This window comes from Talpa occidentalis, unplaced genomic scaffold (genome assembly GCF_014898055.3).
Source record: "Talpa occidentalis isolate TD23 unplaced genomic scaffold, MPIMG_talOcc4v2.1 talOcc4.15, whole genome shotgun sequence".
Lineage (NCBI taxonomy): Eukaryota > Metazoa > Chordata > Mammalia > Eulipotyphla > Talpidae > Talpa > Talpa occidentalis.
In genome coordinates this window covers 53,424,023-53,441,985 of record NW_023601543.1, presented here as the reverse complement: position 1 = coordinate 53,441,985, position 17,963 = coordinate 53,424,023, and the positions used below count along the sequence as shown (strand labels likewise).

The 17,963-nt window shown below is 37.2% G+C and overlaps 1 protein-coding gene across 1 annotated transcript in view; it reads right to left on the bottom strand.

The window, feature by feature from the left end:
• Positions 1-17,963, bottom strand: part of PFKFB1 (6-phosphofructo-2-kinase/fructose-2,6-biphosphatase 1) — a 98,361-nt gene that overhangs the window by 21,605 nt on the left and 58,793 nt on the right. The window contains exons 2-6 of the mRNA XM_037513052.1: positions 7,251-7,344; positions 6,385-6,451; positions 4,913-4,987; positions 4,381-4,437; positions 2,569-2,690 (exon numbers count right to left, since the gene is read on the bottom strand). Coding sequence (XP_037368949.1) covers positions 2,569-2,690; positions 4,381-4,437; positions 4,913-4,987; positions 6,385-6,451; positions 7,251-7,344 — 415 coding nt within the window. The remainder of the gene's footprint in view (positions 1-2,568; positions 2,691-4,380; positions 4,438-4,912; positions 4,988-6,384; positions 6,452-7,250; positions 7,345-17,963) is intronic.

Sequence of the window (17,963 nt, the reverse complement as noted above, 5' to 3'; positions counted from 1 at the left end):
GATACTAAGTCCTGGGTTATTCTAGGAGAAATGCAAATTCCTCAGCTTAGTCTGACATTCTAGGTGCCTTCATATACTGCACCCATTTGGCCTCGCCTCACTTGTCCCATGCCATTGCCCATAACTTCTTTGTTTAATTCTAGGCTTTCATACCTTTGTTGAAATATTCTCGGTACTCCTCTACTCTTAATCAGATTTAACTAGTCCATTACAATGTGCCATTCTCTTTGCATGAAAAGATGTTCCTTGCCTGATTTCCATAGTTGAGCTCCTAAACATCTATCATCATTGAAGAGCCAGTATATTCACTCTCTAGAAAGTCTTCTTTTGAGCCTAGGATCATGTGAAATCATTCAGAGGTGCTTTGTTCCGGATGTATTATAGTAGTTAATGACTACTCCCACAATTTTAGTTTAAGATAAAAATTACAAACCATATTATAATATTAGGAAACTCTACGAAGTTCTAGTTTTATTTTTTCCACTTGATACCTTGATGTCTTTTTTTGAAATATAAAATATTAAAAGTTCTAAGATTGTTTTATTCTTAATTTTGGTAGTTTCTATTGTATTAATATCTTAAACATGTCTCTTCTACCTATAGGGTAAACCAACTCTTTCACATTTTTTTCCTCCAATAAAGGTTGGGGTCCCTCCTTTGTGTTCTTCCAGCTAACTTGGTTTATCAAATCCACAGTTCAGATCAACTGGATATTCACTATCTTCCCCAACCAGTGGATATTCTCTCAAAGGTAAGGTACAACCCTACCCTCTTTAGGTTTCTAGGGAACAACTTAGGACTGGACCCTGTTGCATGGGCTATAAATGTATTTTGATGGAAAAATGATTAAGTAAAATCAGCTTCAAGTCAATAATCTTCAGGCCCAGACTGATTCATTGAACACTGAGCATTTGGAGGAGTCTAAGTTGAAAACTAGGTAGAGGCTTTTTCAATAATTCCTTCACTTCAGTTTCTCTCCTTCAAGCTTCATTTACCATATACTTCCAGCCCATATATGGTGACTTTGCAGAAGTTTAAAAAATTTGCTCTTTCCTTAAGACTTAAACAGTTCCACTCTAGCACACAAGTTTTGGTAAGAAAAGCAAGTGCACCTTAATCTGATTGTCCTTGCATATTGAACAATCTTCACAATTGTACATAAATATCCTACCCTTGTACTGTCTAAGCTCCATATGACACTTTTTTTTAAGATTTTTAAAAATTATTTATTTATACAAGCACTAGGTACAGTCAGAAGCTCAGGAAGGTGAGAGAATTCACCAGAGCCAGAGCGGGGAACAGAACAGGCAGACTGATGAAATGCATTGCTGAGGGGAGCAGCGGGCGGCAGGAGAGGTCTGCGCACCATGTGGGACCCTTGCCAGCAGTTGGGGATTGAACCGGAGCTGCAGAGGCTGCAGGCAGCTTCGCAACCCAGTGCTCAACCACTGCACCACCAGGGGAGGCCCATATGACACTTTTTATGATATATGTCATATATTGTGGAGAGGGAAGATCAGACTAGAAGTCTGAAAATAATTGTTTGAGTATATATTCTGCTACTGACTCATTATGTGACCCCAGGTAAGACCACCTCCTGCTCTGTGTCTCAGTTTCCACACCTATAGAATGAGGTAATAACAGTACTCACTTCTGAAGACTTCATCTGGGTAAAGCTGTCTCAGAGTGTTAATCAATATTTGAGAGCACCTTATACCTCTCACTTGGGACCTAAAAGATCTGAGTGACCAAAATTTCCTCTCATCAAAACTCATTTTGAAAGAGAGTAGGGTTGTAGGAGTACCTATATTTAAAACTCACATCTTCCTTGTACTGCCAGCTAATACCTCTCTTATCTTTATCTGGTATTATGAATAAACGTTTCATGTTTTTGTGTTTTCAAGGCATCATGGAAACTACCTAAGGTTATATTTCTTTTTTTATCCATCCTTATTTAATCCCCTATGTATGTCACAGTCCAAAAGGGCTAAATATTCACTGAAGAGGTACATGGCCATTATGAATATAGACATGACCAGGAGACATGTGGTTTAAATGACTTGTGGTACGAGTTTGGGAAAGTGGTTTCATTTTTTTAAGACTCAATTTCCTCTTCCTTTTAACTTCCTTTACAGGGGTTCCAAAGGGGATTCAATGAAACAAAGAGAGTGAATATGTTTAGAAATTAAAGTGTCATCCATGTATGAAGAATAAATTTATTAAAAACATTTTTGAATAAATAATAGCAACAACTTTATGAAAGAAGAATTTGTTTCTAGAGATCAGAACCCTGATCTGTCTATATTTCTCAGGAAACCACGAGTTCACTTCTCTAATGAATACCTTGCATATCGAAAAATATACTATCTCATGGATAATTAGACCTGGGCGGGCCTTTGATGACAAATCACCAAGTCAAACTCTCTAATATTACATATAGATAAATTTATGCCTAGAAAGGAAGGACCAAATTGAGGCCCAAAGAGGAAGGACATTTCCTCAGGTCCTACAGGACATCAAAACAGGTTTAAGGATCCAGACCTGGACTTTGGGGTTCTGGGTTCTTACCTGTCCAGTTCATCATCCAAGGGTTGGTAGTTGACTTCATAGCACTGGATTCTCTTTAGAAAGTCTTCCAGAACTTTTTCCCGGTCGCAGTCTATGTAATCAGGGCTGCCAAGTTTTACTTGCTGGGAGAAGGACATATGAATCATGGGAGGCAGAGATGGCAGTGTCCTTGGGAAGATCCCTTAATGATCTCTGAGTATAACATTCTTCATAATAAAGATGAGGAAATTGAGACGTGGCAAAAAGGTCTTGCCCAAATTTACAAAATCAATTTATGGACTGTGTGACTCCTGATTTATTTGTTCTGTGTGGTGAAACAAGCTCTGCCACACTAGATTCATTTCTAGAACACACATAGCCTAAAAAGAACAGTTATAGGAAGACCAGAAATTGTGAAATTGATTGAAGAGGGGGAATAAGAGATCTTGACTAGTGGTCACCATGGCTTACACATGTTGGGTGCTTACTGGTAGAACATGACATGAATGTTTTAGATTTATGAAGGTCTGACATCTCTTAGTCTCCTGATATCTATCTTTTCCATGACTCCCAATCTCAGTAAATAACACTATCATCCATTCAGTCACCTGAACCTTAAAGAAATCTGGGAAGTATCATACATATGTCTCTTTGTATCATTCCTTACTTCTTAGTAGGTAAGAAATCACTGTAGCTTTATAACTGCTTACTCTGTCCACAGTCTTGTAATTTGTGACATATTTCCAATATAAGCAGCTTGAAAGATATTTCTAACATGCACATTTGACCATGGTATTCCCCTGCTCAAAATTCTTCATCATTTCTTCATATTTTCAGGACAAAATATGAACTTTTAAATGGGTGACTCATGATTTGTCATTATTGGACTCCAAATTATACTTTCATCCTCATCTTCCATTGCTCCTCTATTCCTCCACATACTTTTCTTTGGCCAACTTAAGCTATTTAAGTTCCTGGAGATGTCATACTTAGTATATGCTATTCCCTTATTTTCCATTCTTCACCTGCCAAATTCCTATGTAGGTCAGCTCTTGCCGTTATGGAAAATGATACTCTAATATACTCCTACCCCTCCTGTGCAAGGTTAGGTCTTCAATTCTGTGCTTCTACAGTATCCTTTGTTCTCTCATATCAGTAATTATCTCACTGAGTTATCTCTACAAACCTGTCAAACAGTCTCTCTCATTAGACTGTGATCTCAAAGGCAGGATTCTCATCTATGCATTTCTATCTATCTAATACCCATAGTAGCTCTGTCCATGTGCAAACATTTGATTTCTATTGAATTAATAAATGGATAGCTGGAAGGATGGGTGGGTGAAAAGGAAAGAGAAGGAATAAACATATTCTATGTCCTAAGAGATATACATAAGACCAATAAGTGGAAATTACATTGAGGAAAATCTCAGCTTTGATTGGCTTCTATTTGATAAAGATAATGGGCTTCTTATCAATGAGGGATGAAGAAAAATCCAGACAGACATTTAGCTGAGATTTCAAGTATCTGATGGAGGGTTGAAGGAGATGGCCTTTAAGGACTCTCTGAGCGCTAGTAATTTGATAAAATAAGGAACAATAAAATGTTGCTTGACACACATTAAGGACTGTATATATATTGAGATTATATATATATATATATATATATATGATTTAATTTCACAGGATCATTGTTAATCAGGAGAGTTAGTGTATACTACATATAGCAAGTGTATGTGGGGGGGAAACAATGCCTCTAATCTCATGGAGGTCTTTTAGGCATCATCTTAGCCTGAGGCAAAGTAAATAGGAAAGGTTACAGCTGTAGCTTCTTACCCTGATGTTTTCTGCAATGATGCCAGGGTCATTACAGATGGACTCAATGAAAAAGACCTATAATAGAAAAGAAGATATTTCCAGCAGAATATTATGTTTGATAAGTGTCAAACATTGACTCCTCACTGGCTCTGAGTCATACCCAGAGGCATCTTTGACAATATAATTTCAGAGTGGTGCTTTCAAGATTCCAAGTTTTATGAGGCAGATTGGTTCTAAATTGAATGTCTCCACATTTTTGTTTTTTTGTTTTTATTGGTTTTTTAGTTCTGATTATATTATATTATATTATATTATATTATATTATATTATATTATATTATATTATATTATATTATAGTGGTTCTCTCCCCAGTTTCCTCATTAGTTCTTCAGAAATCACCTCCCATTACCTAATGTGTCACTTCTCTTTTCCTGTTCTGGTTTGCTGCATCTAACTGTGATCTGGAAAGCCACATTACTATATTAAAATTAATTCCCTGGTTTTTACTGAAAAAAATAGGATCTAGGTAAAAGTAGGAGTGTTACTGTACCTTGTAACCATGTTCTTTAGCAAATTGCAGAATCAATGACCGTCTTTCTCTAGTAGTGTTGGTGGCATCAAAAACCTAGAGGCAGATGATATTGGTTTACTGAATCTGGTGCTGATAGAATGACTACTCTTTGAACATACCTGTGCTAAGTGAAGAGCCTCCAGGAGAGTATGAAACTTTAACAGGGTCTTAAAGGGTAAGAATGATTTGAAATTTGTTATGTCAATTACACAAGCACACAAAGAGCCTTTGTTGTCTGCCTCAAAATGTACCAGACTTTGTGGTTAGGCGCAATAAGGAAAAAGAAAAATCATGGATTTTTTTGTGATGGTATCTTTTCTTTCTGTTTTTGTGAGCATTTTTTTTAATTTTATATATTTTTTACATCATTTTTCATTTTTTGCACAATGTATGCATTTTCATGTTGGTTATATTCCCCAAATAATTCCCACCCCCTTATTTTGACCATAACCCTCCTCCCCTCCACCCCCACCCCGTAGTGTGTCTCTGGTTTATAGTTGCTTGTTGATTTTGATTTTTACTTTATTATAATTTGTCTTTTTCCTGGTCCCTTATTAAATTCCTGCTATGTGTGAGACCACCCGGCATTTTTCTTTTTCTTTCTGGCTTATTTCACTGAGCATGATCCCTTCCAGTTCTATCCATGTTGCTGCAAATTGCATGAATTTACCTTTTTGATTGCTGAGTAATATTCCACTGTGTGTATGTACCACATCTTCTTGATCCAGTCATATATTTTTGGGCATTTGGGTTGTATCCATAACCTAGCTATTGTAAATAGTGCTGCTATAAACATAGTGTCATTTTATATGTGATATAACTGAGGTCTAGAGAAGGAATTGCCTTAAACAACGCCTCCAAGAGTTGCTGACAGAACAGAACTAGAACTGATTCTCTCAACCCTTGGTGAGGCTTGACTCTTCCTTATCACTTTGACACATTTTAAGAACAGGAAGCAACTTTTTTCTATCCTTAGCTCTGTAGATGGGATCATTTGCATATTTGAGGATCCCTTCCCCTTGTAGAATTTGCAAGTCCTGTCCCAAGGTTTATGAGATTGAATTTACTAGATAGGTAATCTCAAAAGTTCAAAAATGTCTGTTCTTCAGTTTTAACTTCTAGTGTAGTTAAGACTAACTACACCAAACCAATCATGCATATCCTTGAAGGTGGAGTGGTATAACATAGTGATTAAGTATAGATATGCAATATGCATTCCAGTTTTGGCACTTCTGCATGTATACTGTCCCATCAAAGGAAATTATTTAATCCCTGTGTGTGCCATTCTTCTGGGATATGGAAAGGGGAATAGTAACAAATATTTTATAGAAGGTAAGATTAAATTAAGATATGAAAAGTATTTAGAATATGTGAAATACAGTAAATAGTCAATATATCTTAGCTGTTCTCCATCCCAGGAGACACCCGAACAAAAGTCCAAATTCCTTTACCGCAACATGACCTTCATCATGGCTGAGATAGTGATGGACATCCTTCAGTGCTGCCAGAGCACATTGCCTGAAAAATATGAAAAAAAAAAAAAAAAAAAAACAAGAAACAACTCTTATCTTTGGGATGGATTCTTATCTATTTTTCATTACCCTTTACATCATCTGTAACATATCCTGCAGTATTCATCTATCAAACATCTATGCAGGGTATCTTGTGTTTTAGGTACCATGCTAAACCCATAGGGGTCACATAATTAAAAATGCCTTTGTTTGTACATTTTAGGGGAAGGCATAAGATGCCATAACCAGGTAAAGTTGACTAATCATAGAATCCATAATATTAAGGGTTCCAGCTCTTGAGGCAATGGGACTTAAGCTGAACTGAATTTTTAAGCAAGGTAGAGACTTGGTAATGTATTTATGCTTTTGGTAAAATATTTTTTACTAATAACTTTTTCAGGTTCTATTATAAGGCATGGATTAATATTGATAAATGAGACACAGTATCCTTTGAGGATATGCTCGGTCTTGTAAAGAAAAGAAACCTAGAGGTTGAAGAGGTTAAATGAAGGAGACTTGAGAGATTGGAGTGGGCTAAGCTATTAACTCATGTCTTAAATACAAAGCTGAAAATTTTCCACTCTCCTCCATTATAAGTAGGGGATTGTTGAAAGTTCTTAAACAAGGAATGATTATGAGCCAAAAGATGATTTGAGGAAGGTAGTAGAAAGGCTTTTCTAACCACCTTATGTAAGTCTAGAGATCATCCTCCTAAACCTAAGTTGCTCTGTCCCAGTTTCACATCATCTCAACAAAGGCTCCCTCAGACAGGGAGCACACAGTTCCCTAAAATGTTATGTACTTACTTCCTGATAAGTAGGGCTTCCATGTTGTCTGGGAGAAAGAATTCATAGTTCTTGTAGCTTAATGCCTCTCGCCGATACTGGCCTAAATTAAACACTGAAAGCAGGGAAAACTTGTGAAAAGGTTGGGAAGATCCCAGTGTCAAGAAAATCAATATCCGTGTTGGGAGTGTTCTCAAAAGAAGATATAATTTGTAACTATATAATTTGTTTATAATGCTTCAAAGTATGGCTACCAACTCATTTATTCCTCACAACAACACTGTAAAGTAAGAATCACCATTCCCTTTCTATAAATGAGGAAAATGAATTTCAGAGATAAGATATAATTTTCACAGTTAATAAGTGGGGAGCTCTGTTGACTGCAAAGATGGTAGTCTTTACATTATTCTATTTTATCATAAACTCCAATCTTTTTTTAATTTTTTAATTTTATTTTTTATTTAAATATTTTATTTTATATAATTCTTACATCTTTTTTATCTTTGCACAATGTATGCATTTTCATTTTGGTTATATTCCCCATACAATTGCACCTCCCCCCTTATTTTGTCTCTAGTCCTTCCTTTCCGCGCCTCTCCCTCCCCCCCCATTGTGTCTCTGGTTTATAGTTGCTTGTTGATTTTGATTTTTACTTTGTTTCCAAAGGGCACCTGCTCTCCTATGTTTATAGCAGCACTATTTACAATAGCTGAGTTATGGAAGCAACACAAATGCCCAAAAATAGATGACTGGACCAAAAAGATGTGGTACATATATACAATGGAATATTACTCCACAATCAAAAAAGATAAACACATGCAGTTTGCAGCAACATGGATGGAGCTAGAAGGGATCATGCTCAGCGAAATAAGTCAGAAAGAAAAAGAAAAATACCGGGTGGTCTCACTCATAGCAGGAATTTAGAAAACCTAAATAAGAGACCAGGTAAAAGACTAATCAGCTCCAATACTTTTAATGCCCTACTTCACTGGAAAGATGAAGAAACTTAATTCCAGAGAATAAAATCAATCACCAAGTTTCAAAAAGTGAGTCAATGACTTAAAGAACTACATTTGGGACTCCTGAATCTCACTCCAGTACTATTACATTTTTCTGTGCCATGACAGAGAACTTAAATTTATTTCCCTTTCTAAGGTCATATTTTTTCCTTTCTAAAGGGCAAAAATAAAAAAGAATGAAGGAGAAGAAAAGGGACAATAAGCAAAGGGATAACAGAAAATATTTCATTCAGACATCTAATACTTTCTGATGTCTATTATGTGAAGCAGATTTCTGGGTTCTGAGGTTTCAGAGATGAACCAGATTTGCATGATGGGGTCCTGAAATAACTCACAATCCAGCAGATAAGAAAGAGTAAACCGGTAAAAAAAAAAAAATAGAGAGAGCACCCACCTAATTTGTTAAGTTCTCTGATAGGGTTATGCAAAAGAATGACAGGAAAGAAAAGACTAATTCCAACTGAGATGGTTTCCTGGAAATAAGCAGCATTTGAACCAGACCTTTTAGGATGGCTGGCCTTTTGTAGGCGGACATGGGGAGTGTGAGTAGGGAACAAGGACATTATAGGTAGGAACAGCTTGAGAAAAGTTATGGCATTGGCAGAGGTAGAACATATTTGGGTGATGGGGAATCATCTGCTGTGACTGAGGACCTCTAGGGCAGGCACTGGATGTAGAGGACATTGGGAGAGTGACAGACTAAGAAGCTTGAATTTATACCTTCACAAAGGGACTCTTGGAGGCTATAGATATGGTAAACTTTGCAGTTTGAAACATGACTCTGAGGGTCTTGTTGATAATGGACTAAATAGGGAAGACAGGAAACAGGTGCATTAGGGCACAAACATATATGTCACTCTACCAACTTTACCTATACGCAGCAGAGGCTTCTCAGGGCCTGTAGTCTTCCATAAGAATTATCCCTTCTTTCCAACTCTTCTGCCAAGTCCTACTTCTCCCTCAATAGTCGATCAAATACACTCTGTCTGGAACCTTTTATTTCCTTACAGTTGGCGATTCAGTTTTTCACCTCCAATACCTAGCATAGATTTTGACACATGAGAAACCATTGGGAAACTCTCCACAGGTGAATTAAAGCAAGATAAAGTACATTAAGGGAAAGAAGAAATGGGAGGAAGAGGAGAAGACTTGGAGAAAGGGATGGAATGAGAGAGATAGGGTGTTGTGATGAGCAAGAGAAAGGAGAGAAATAGAATGGAGTAAAGGAGAGTGTAGTTCAAATATGGGCTTCTTTTCTCTTTCCAGCAGTAGTGCCAAGAATTAGACCTAGCTCATTTAGTGTCAGACTTTGGAACCAACTAGACCTGGGTTCATATCTTGGTCTTGTCATGTACTGACAATGCCTTTAGACAAGGCACTCTACCTCTTAGACATTAATTTCATCATCTGTGAAATGGTGATACTACTAGTTTCTGTTTCATGTGTGTTTGGGAACTTAAGAATGGATGTGAATTCTTTTTTTTTTTCTTTATAAATAATAAATTTTATTTTTATATTCCCCATACAATTGCAACCCCCTATTTTGACCCCAATCCCTCCCCTCCTGTCACCCACCCCCCAAAAAGTGTCTCTGGTTCATAATTTTTTGTTTATTTTGATTTTCACTTTCTTATAGTTATTCATTTTCCTGGTCCCTTATTTAAGTTTTCTAGATTCCTGCTATGAGTGAGACCATCCAGTATTTTTCTTTTTCTTTCTGGCTTATTTTGCTGAGCATGATCCCTTCCAGCGCCATCCATGTTGCTGCAAATTGCATGTGTTTATCTTTTTTGAATGCTGAGTAATATTCCATGGTGTATATGTACCACATCTTCTTGATCCAGTCATCTATTTTTGGGCATTTGGGCTGTTTCCAAAGCTTAGCTATTGTAAACAGTGCTGCTATAAACATAGGGGTGCAGGTGTTCTTTGGAATTGATGTTTCTGTGTCCTTTGGGTAAATACCTAGGAGTGGAATTGCTGGATCATATGGAAGCTCTATGTTTAGTAGGTCCAGAAATCTCCACACAGCTCTCCATAGTGGTTGGACCAGTTTGCACTCCTACCAACAATGCAGAAGAGTTCTTTTTTCTCCACACCCTCGCCAACATTTGTTGTTGCTAGTTTTTTTTAATATGTGCCATTCTCACTGGTTTAAGATGGTATCTCATGGTAGTTTTGATTTTGCATTTCCCTGATTACAAGTGATGTTGAACATTTTTTCATATGTCTGTTGGCCATTTGCATTTCCTCTTCAGAGAAGTTTCTTTTTAGCTCTTCTGCCCATTTTTTGACTGGATTATTTTCTTTGTTGTTGAGTCTCATCAGCTCTTTGCAGATTTTTTGTGATCAGTCCTTTATCATTAGTGTTGTGTGCAAAAATGTTCTCCCAGTTGGTGGGGTTTCTCTTGGTTTTTGTTATTGTCTCTTTTGCTGTGCAGAAGCTCTTTAATTTGATGTAGTCCCAGCTGTTTATCTTTGCCTTCACTATCTGGATGTGAATTGCAGGCATCATTGTCTCATTCATTGTCCAACATCCAAGTAGGGCCTTGCACAGCTGTATGCCCCCAAATAATTAATCACTGAGTGAAGAAATGTATGCCTGAGAACTCTTTCCTGCCCTCAGAAGCAGGTCCCCTTGCACAAGAGTTCAAATACTTGCTTAGTGCACTGGTATAGGAGGAGTTTGGCTCTAACAAAGCTTTTAGGAGAAGTTAGTATTTTTCAAAAGTATCAATATAGTCATCAGGGGATAAGTAAAAACTTTTGCTAGATGTTCTTAAATTTATTGTTTTTATTCAGAATTATATATAATGTGGAGACACCTTATCTTTTAGTGTTTAGAAACTCTAAACATCTTAATATAGTCATATTTCAGAGACAGGAGTGAATATGAATTAGTTCCTTTTCCCTAGAGCATCTCCTGGGGAAAAGAATACAGACAGATATTGCAGCAACATAGTATGCAATTAGTTTTAGTATATATTGGGCTGAAGGAAGTGTTGGTGTGGGGGGAGCTCACAGAAGCACAATCCTCCCTGAGAGAAGAAAGAAATCAACTAGCAAGGGGAATTCAGTGTAGGGAATAGAGAAATCTGACAAAGAATGGAAAATAGTCATTGTTGAATAAGGAGTAGTTTGCAGAAAGGAAATGGAAAGTTGGTAGTAGAGAGCTGGCAGGAGTCTAATAGGCAAGGAAAGAGACCCATCTGTTGGTGGCAAGAGGACAGCACACACCACTACTGATCAAAGAGGAAGAGTGAACAGGGTCAGGCCTAAGGAGAGGCTTGGAGAGAGTGGATGCCATCTGGTCTCCAGTGGACAAGGTATGCCATGATGTCAAGCTTTAGAGAAGATCCTGTGGAGGCCTGCAGATGATAGCTTTGATGTGCTTACTGTACAGATTCCTAAGTTTTGAAGAAAACCTTAAGGTTATGAGGAAATTATAACGTTAATAAAATAATAATATTGGTATTGTAATAATACTAATACTAACAAAAACAATATGTTACTTATAGGGTTGTTTTCAGTCTTGCAATAATGGAGTTCCTGAAAATAGACTTTTAATGCTACTTTTAATGCTACTTTGTTTTGCCTAGCACCAAGCATGGGGTTAGGCATAGAGTATGTGCTTAAGATAGTGTTAAATTTAAGAGGATAGTGGTAGTGGTATTAGCAATAGTAGTAGCAATAATCCTAATAAATAATAGTTATATGACATTCCTGATGCAGAGCCCTTTGTCCCTTTGAAGGCTTGCTACCTTTCTGTTCATAGCCAGTGGTCTATAGGGAGCTGCGAGAAAAAAAAAATTGCAAAGACGTACCTTTAGTTGGTGTTCCTATCCAGTTGAGGTATCGTGTGAGCTTAGTGGAAATGTAGGTCTTTCCTCGAGCTGGTAAACCGACCATGATCACAATCGTGGGGGAATTGGTAAACTGGGGTATGGAGGCTGAAAGACAAACGGAAATCAAAAGCTTATCCTCAGGTTCACAGAGTCTTCTGTTATCAGCTCAGTGATGTAGAATTAGATTTCTCCCATCATGATATCAAGAAAACATGTGGAAAACTGCAAATTAATAACTTCTCTTGAGTTCACAGAAAATGGAAATTACAGTACAAAAAATTCCAAATCTGTAAGACAGGCATCTGCAGGGAGCAACAGAGCTCAGGTATTTGCTTGCCTTTTGCAGATAATACTGAACAACATAAAGAACTAATAAAATTCAGTTAAAAATTGTTAATGAATTACTAATGGTTCATTGTGAGCAAGTGTGAGAATATGAAGCTCCAGGGGTGCCTAACATTAAGTGTAGACTTTTTCTTCAGGAATTCTACCAGGTACTGAGAGGGAAGATTGATAAGTATTCTGAGAAAGATATCTTGTAGTTATGGCTTGGGGAGGGGAAAAGAACAATATCCATTGCTGAAACTGTACACAGTTAATACTGCCTATGTATGTATGGAACAAAGCCTAATCTTCAAGGTGAAAGATGGTAAATAAAGTTTTAGCTCAAAAGCACTTAGGAGAAAACTCATGACAACTGGCAGGGAGGAATGGCCAACACTCCTGAAATTGTCTAGATTGATCTCCTCTATCTTCCTTAAGGGGAAAAAAGCCTTTAACAACAGAGGCTGAAAAGGAAACATAAAGACTGGTGGAAACAGAAAATGAATATATACCAGACCCACAAATATATTTAGAGAAGGGGCAGAAACATATGTGAAGGTAACATCTCTAAGACTTTAAATAAGCCTCCCCATGACTGAGGCTTGATCAGAACATCATAGCATGTCTTTTGTCCTTATTCATATTACTCTGCACTGGAAGATAGCAACTTCTGGCTTGTGTCCCTGTCTTGAGTATATCCAATGCCCAATACTGCATCCATTGTGCATACATAGCCTAGAGGTGGAAGCTGTTATAAGACTATATGACATGCTTAGACTGAGGATGTGGCCTTGAGGAGGAAGCTTACTGTTGCTTCCTACTACACAACTGTGGTACCACAGCATAGTAGGAAGCTTGAATCCCTGACACTCATTGAGGTGACCTTTCAGTACATGACTGTTCCAGTTTATTTCTAACTATTACCCCTTAATAATACCAGTTCTTCAATCGTTTCAATGGGTGCAAAGTCAGCAATCTGAAAGTCTATCCCTAAAAAATCTATAAAAACTAAACAAGAAGAGACAGAGTAACATATCACAAATGACAGAGAAAAAAAAAAAACACAACAAAAACTGAAGAAACCCTCAATTTAGCTGAACTGTGACCTGAAAAGGTGTTTAAGGTAACAATTATAATAATGCACATGAAACTAAAAAAAAAAAAAAAAAAACAGTAGATAATATAAAATAGGAACCAATTAGAGCTAGGAACATATGAGAGAGTTGCAATCAGAATTGATTGATCTAAAAAATACTATAACTGATTAAAAGCATGGTAGAGGGCATCAACAACAGACAAATGCAAGCAATGGAGAGAATTAGTGAGCTTGAAAGCACAATGTCATAAAACATACAAATAGAACAACAAACAGAAAAAAGATAATTAAAATAATGTAAGAACACTTTGGGATAGCCTAAGGATAAATAACACCAATACCATGGGACTCTCAGAAGGAGGAAAGATAGAAAAACACAGAAAATTTATTTGAAGGAATATTTGCTGAGAACCATCTCAATCTGGGAAACAAACCAGATGTCATGATCCAAGAAGACCAATGAGACCAAACACCAGACCAAACACCAAAACACACTGTAATAAAATTATTGAAAAGCAATGATGAAGGGAGATCATTAAAAACATCAAGAGAAAAAGGTAAATTATAAGGCAAGTACAATTACACTGTGAGTGGACTTTCCCCTAGAAACACTTACAAGCTCAAAGTGAATGGTAGGCAATATTTAAAGTACATAAAAGAAAAGATTTCCATCCTGGAATTCTTTACCCTGCATGATTAACTTTCAAGACAGAAGGAAGGAAAAGGAAAAATTAAAAAATATTGTAAACATGAAGCCATGCATCTAAGAAATATTAATGGAGTTATATAAAGCAACAGAGCAACAAATATGGTGCTAACAGACATCTTCATTATGTAACATTGAGGAAGACAAAAGTAACAATGTGACCCATCAGAACAGGTTCAAGATCTTATACAATGGGTCACACAAATAGTTTATCATATTAACCTCAAACAAAATTCAACAGAAGTAACACATAGAACAATGGAAATGGAAACTAAGCCAAACATAAAAGGAAGATTTCAAATAATAAAAAGACAATATACCATGGAATATTACTCAGCATTCAAAAAAGATAAACACATGCAATTTTCAGCAACATGGATGGCGCTGGAAGGGATCATGCTTAGTGAAATAAGCCAAAAAGAAAAAGAAAAATACCGGATGGTCTCACTCATAGCAGGAATCTAGAAAACTTAAATAAGGGACCAGGAAAATGAATAACTATAAGAAAGTGAAAATCAAAATCAACAAAAAACTATGAACCAGAGACACTTTTTGGGGGTGGGGGCAGGAGGGGAGGGATTGGGGTCAGAATGGGGGGTTGCAATTGTATGGGGGAATATAAAAATAAAATTTATTATGTTAAAAAAAGACAATTATAATAATAATAACAACAAACTGGCAATGAGTACTGACTTCTTAATAATCACCTTAAATTTAAATGACTTGAATTCATCTGTCAAAATGTATACAGTGGTTGAATGATTCTCAAACAAAGTCCAACAATTCTGATGTTTGCAAGAAACTCATCAACAAGAGTAAGCACAGATTTAGGGTTAAGCCTGGAAGACAATTCTATAAGCAAATGTTAATTTAAAAAAAGTCAGGGTTTGGAGGCCTAATGCAACAAGAACAACACACATAAATATATATAAACCAAATAAAAGATCACCTAGTTACATAAGACAATTACTATCACAGCTAAAGAGATATATTAAAACAACATGACAGTACCAGGGAATTTTAATACAACTATGGACAGATCAATAAGACAGAGAATAAATAAGGAAAATAATAGCCTTAAGTGATGAACTAGATCAAACAGGCTTAAGAGATATCTACAGAACAGTTCACACAAAAACCTCAGCATACACTTTTTTCTCAAGTGCACATGGAATATTTTAGGAATAGATCATATATAGAGAAACAAGTCAATTGTCAATAAAATTACAAAGATTAAAATTATACCAAGTACTCTCTGTAACCATAATGCCATAAAGCAAGAAATCACCTATTAAAAAAGAAAACAAAATATAAATACACTGAGACTCAACAAAATGCTGTTTAATAGTTGAATAAAAAGGAAATTAAAACAGAGATTCCCCAAGCACAATGAGACTAATGACAATGAGGATCCAAGCTACCATATTCTATGGGATGGCTCCCACTCAACACTCAGCCACCAGCAGCCTTGGAGAAGAACTGCACCCTTGCCTGGGCCATGCAATATCTTACTCTACATGAGGGATATTCAACAACACCCCAGTAAGCAAGTCTGACTTCAGGCTTAGACATCAGCACTTCAGGAGCAGACACGCACCCAGTCTGGGCCTTGCAGGGACTACCCCTTTGCTGCTGGCACTCGGCTGCATCCAGAAGTGTGTCCCACTCCATGCTCAGCCATTGGTGCCTTAGGAACAGACACAAGCCCCAGTTCAGGCCTTGAAGGAACTAGCACCTCACCACAGGTCCCAGCCATTCCTGGGAAGTACATCCTGCTCAGCACTCAGACACCAGTGCCTTAAGAATATATGCAGAGCCACAACTGGGGCAGACCGTGGGTGCAGGAAAGTGCACTTCTGACTTGCCATTTTAGAATAGGGACCTTTGCTTCAACCAAGGCTGCTTGGAACTGGGAGAGGGCTTCCCCCATGGCCAGAGGTGAGCTGAAGTTCTCCACAAGCCAGGCCCCACCTGGCAGGGAGTCGGAGCCCAGAGAGGGATCCAGCGATTTGGAGCCCAGCTAGCAATCCAGCCATCCCACCTCCACAGCAGTCTGTGGGACTTCAAGGCACACCTTTGGAATTAAACAAACACAGAAGGAGGAGATATTCTGTGTCAGTGACTATTAACATATTCATAGTACCACTGCCCTACTGGACTTCTGGCATGACAGTATTTGACTCGATTGGACCAACAGTTTCTGACATACCAGAAAGAGCACACCAAAAAGTTGCCGGCCAGTACCAGCAACACAGTGTCCCAACACATAGGACAAATTAGAAAACAAGCAGCAGGAAGAAGAAAAACTACAAGCAACCAAGCAAGTCCTCAGGGAAACGACACATCACAAAATGAAAATCACCCACAAGATTGCAACATCAGTGACTTGGAAGACACAGAAACAAAAAGAACCAAAACAGAAAAGAAAAGAGAAATACAAATGAAAAAGAATGTAGAAAGGTTTCGGGAACTATCTGACTCCATGAGGAAAGGAAATATAAAGGTTATAGAAATCCCAGAAAGAGAGGAGAGAGACATAGGAACAGAGAAAATATTCAAGGAAATAATTGAAGGGAACTTCCCAAACATGAAGGAGCTGAAAATAGACATACAAGAAGCAAGAAGAACACCAAACTTCCATGATGAAAGAAAAAATACAGCAAGACATATAGTAGTAAAGCTCCAAAGAATTAGTGTTTTCGTGTCCATTGGGTATATCCCTGGTAGTGGAATTGCTGGGTCATATGGTAGCTCTATTCTTAGTAGTCTGAGGAACTTCCACATAGCTTTCCATAGTGGTTGGACCAGTTTGCATTCCCATCAGCATTGTAGGAGTGTTCCTTTTTTCACTATATCCCTGCCAACATTTGTTGTTGCTAGTTTTTCTTTTTTTAATATGTGCCATTCTTACTGGTGTAAGGTGATATATCAGTGTGGTTTTGATTGGCATTTCCCTGATTATGAGGGATGTTGAACATCTTTTCATACGCCTGTTGGACATTTGCATTTCCTCATTGGAGAAATGTCTTTTAAATTCTCTTGCCCATTTTGTGACTGCATTGTTTACTTTGTTTTTGTTGAGTCCTGTGATTTCTTTGTAGATCTTTGTGATCAATCCCTTATCAGTTATATGGAGTGCAAAGATTTTCTCCCAATCAGTGGGGTGTCTCTTTGTTTTGGTTGACATCTCTTTTTCTGTACAGGAGGTATTTTATTTGATGTAATCCCAGGTGTTTATCTTTTCCTTGACTTTCTTTGCTTTGGGTGATGAGTCTTGCAATTTTCAGCAACATGGATGGCACTGGAAGGGATCATGCTCAGCGAAATAAGCCAGAAAGAAAAAGAAAAATACCGGATGGTCTCACTCATAGCAGGAATCTAGAAAACTTAAATAAGGGACCAGGAAAAATGAATAACTATAAGAAAGTGAAAATCGAAATCAACAAAAAACTATGAACCAGAGACACTCTATGGAGGGTGGGGGGCGGGGAGGGGAGGAATCGGGTTCAAAATAAGGGTGTTGCAATTGTATGGGGAATATAAAAATAAAATTTATTTTAAAAAAAAGAGAGTAGAACTTAAGTGTTCTCACCATGAAAAAGCAAATATGCGAAGCGATAGATGTGTCAATGAATGATGACTAGAATCCTTTCATAATCTATACATACATTAAATTTTAAATCACACATCGTGCATTTGAAATATATTACAATTTTGTCAATTATACTTTAATAAAATTGAAAA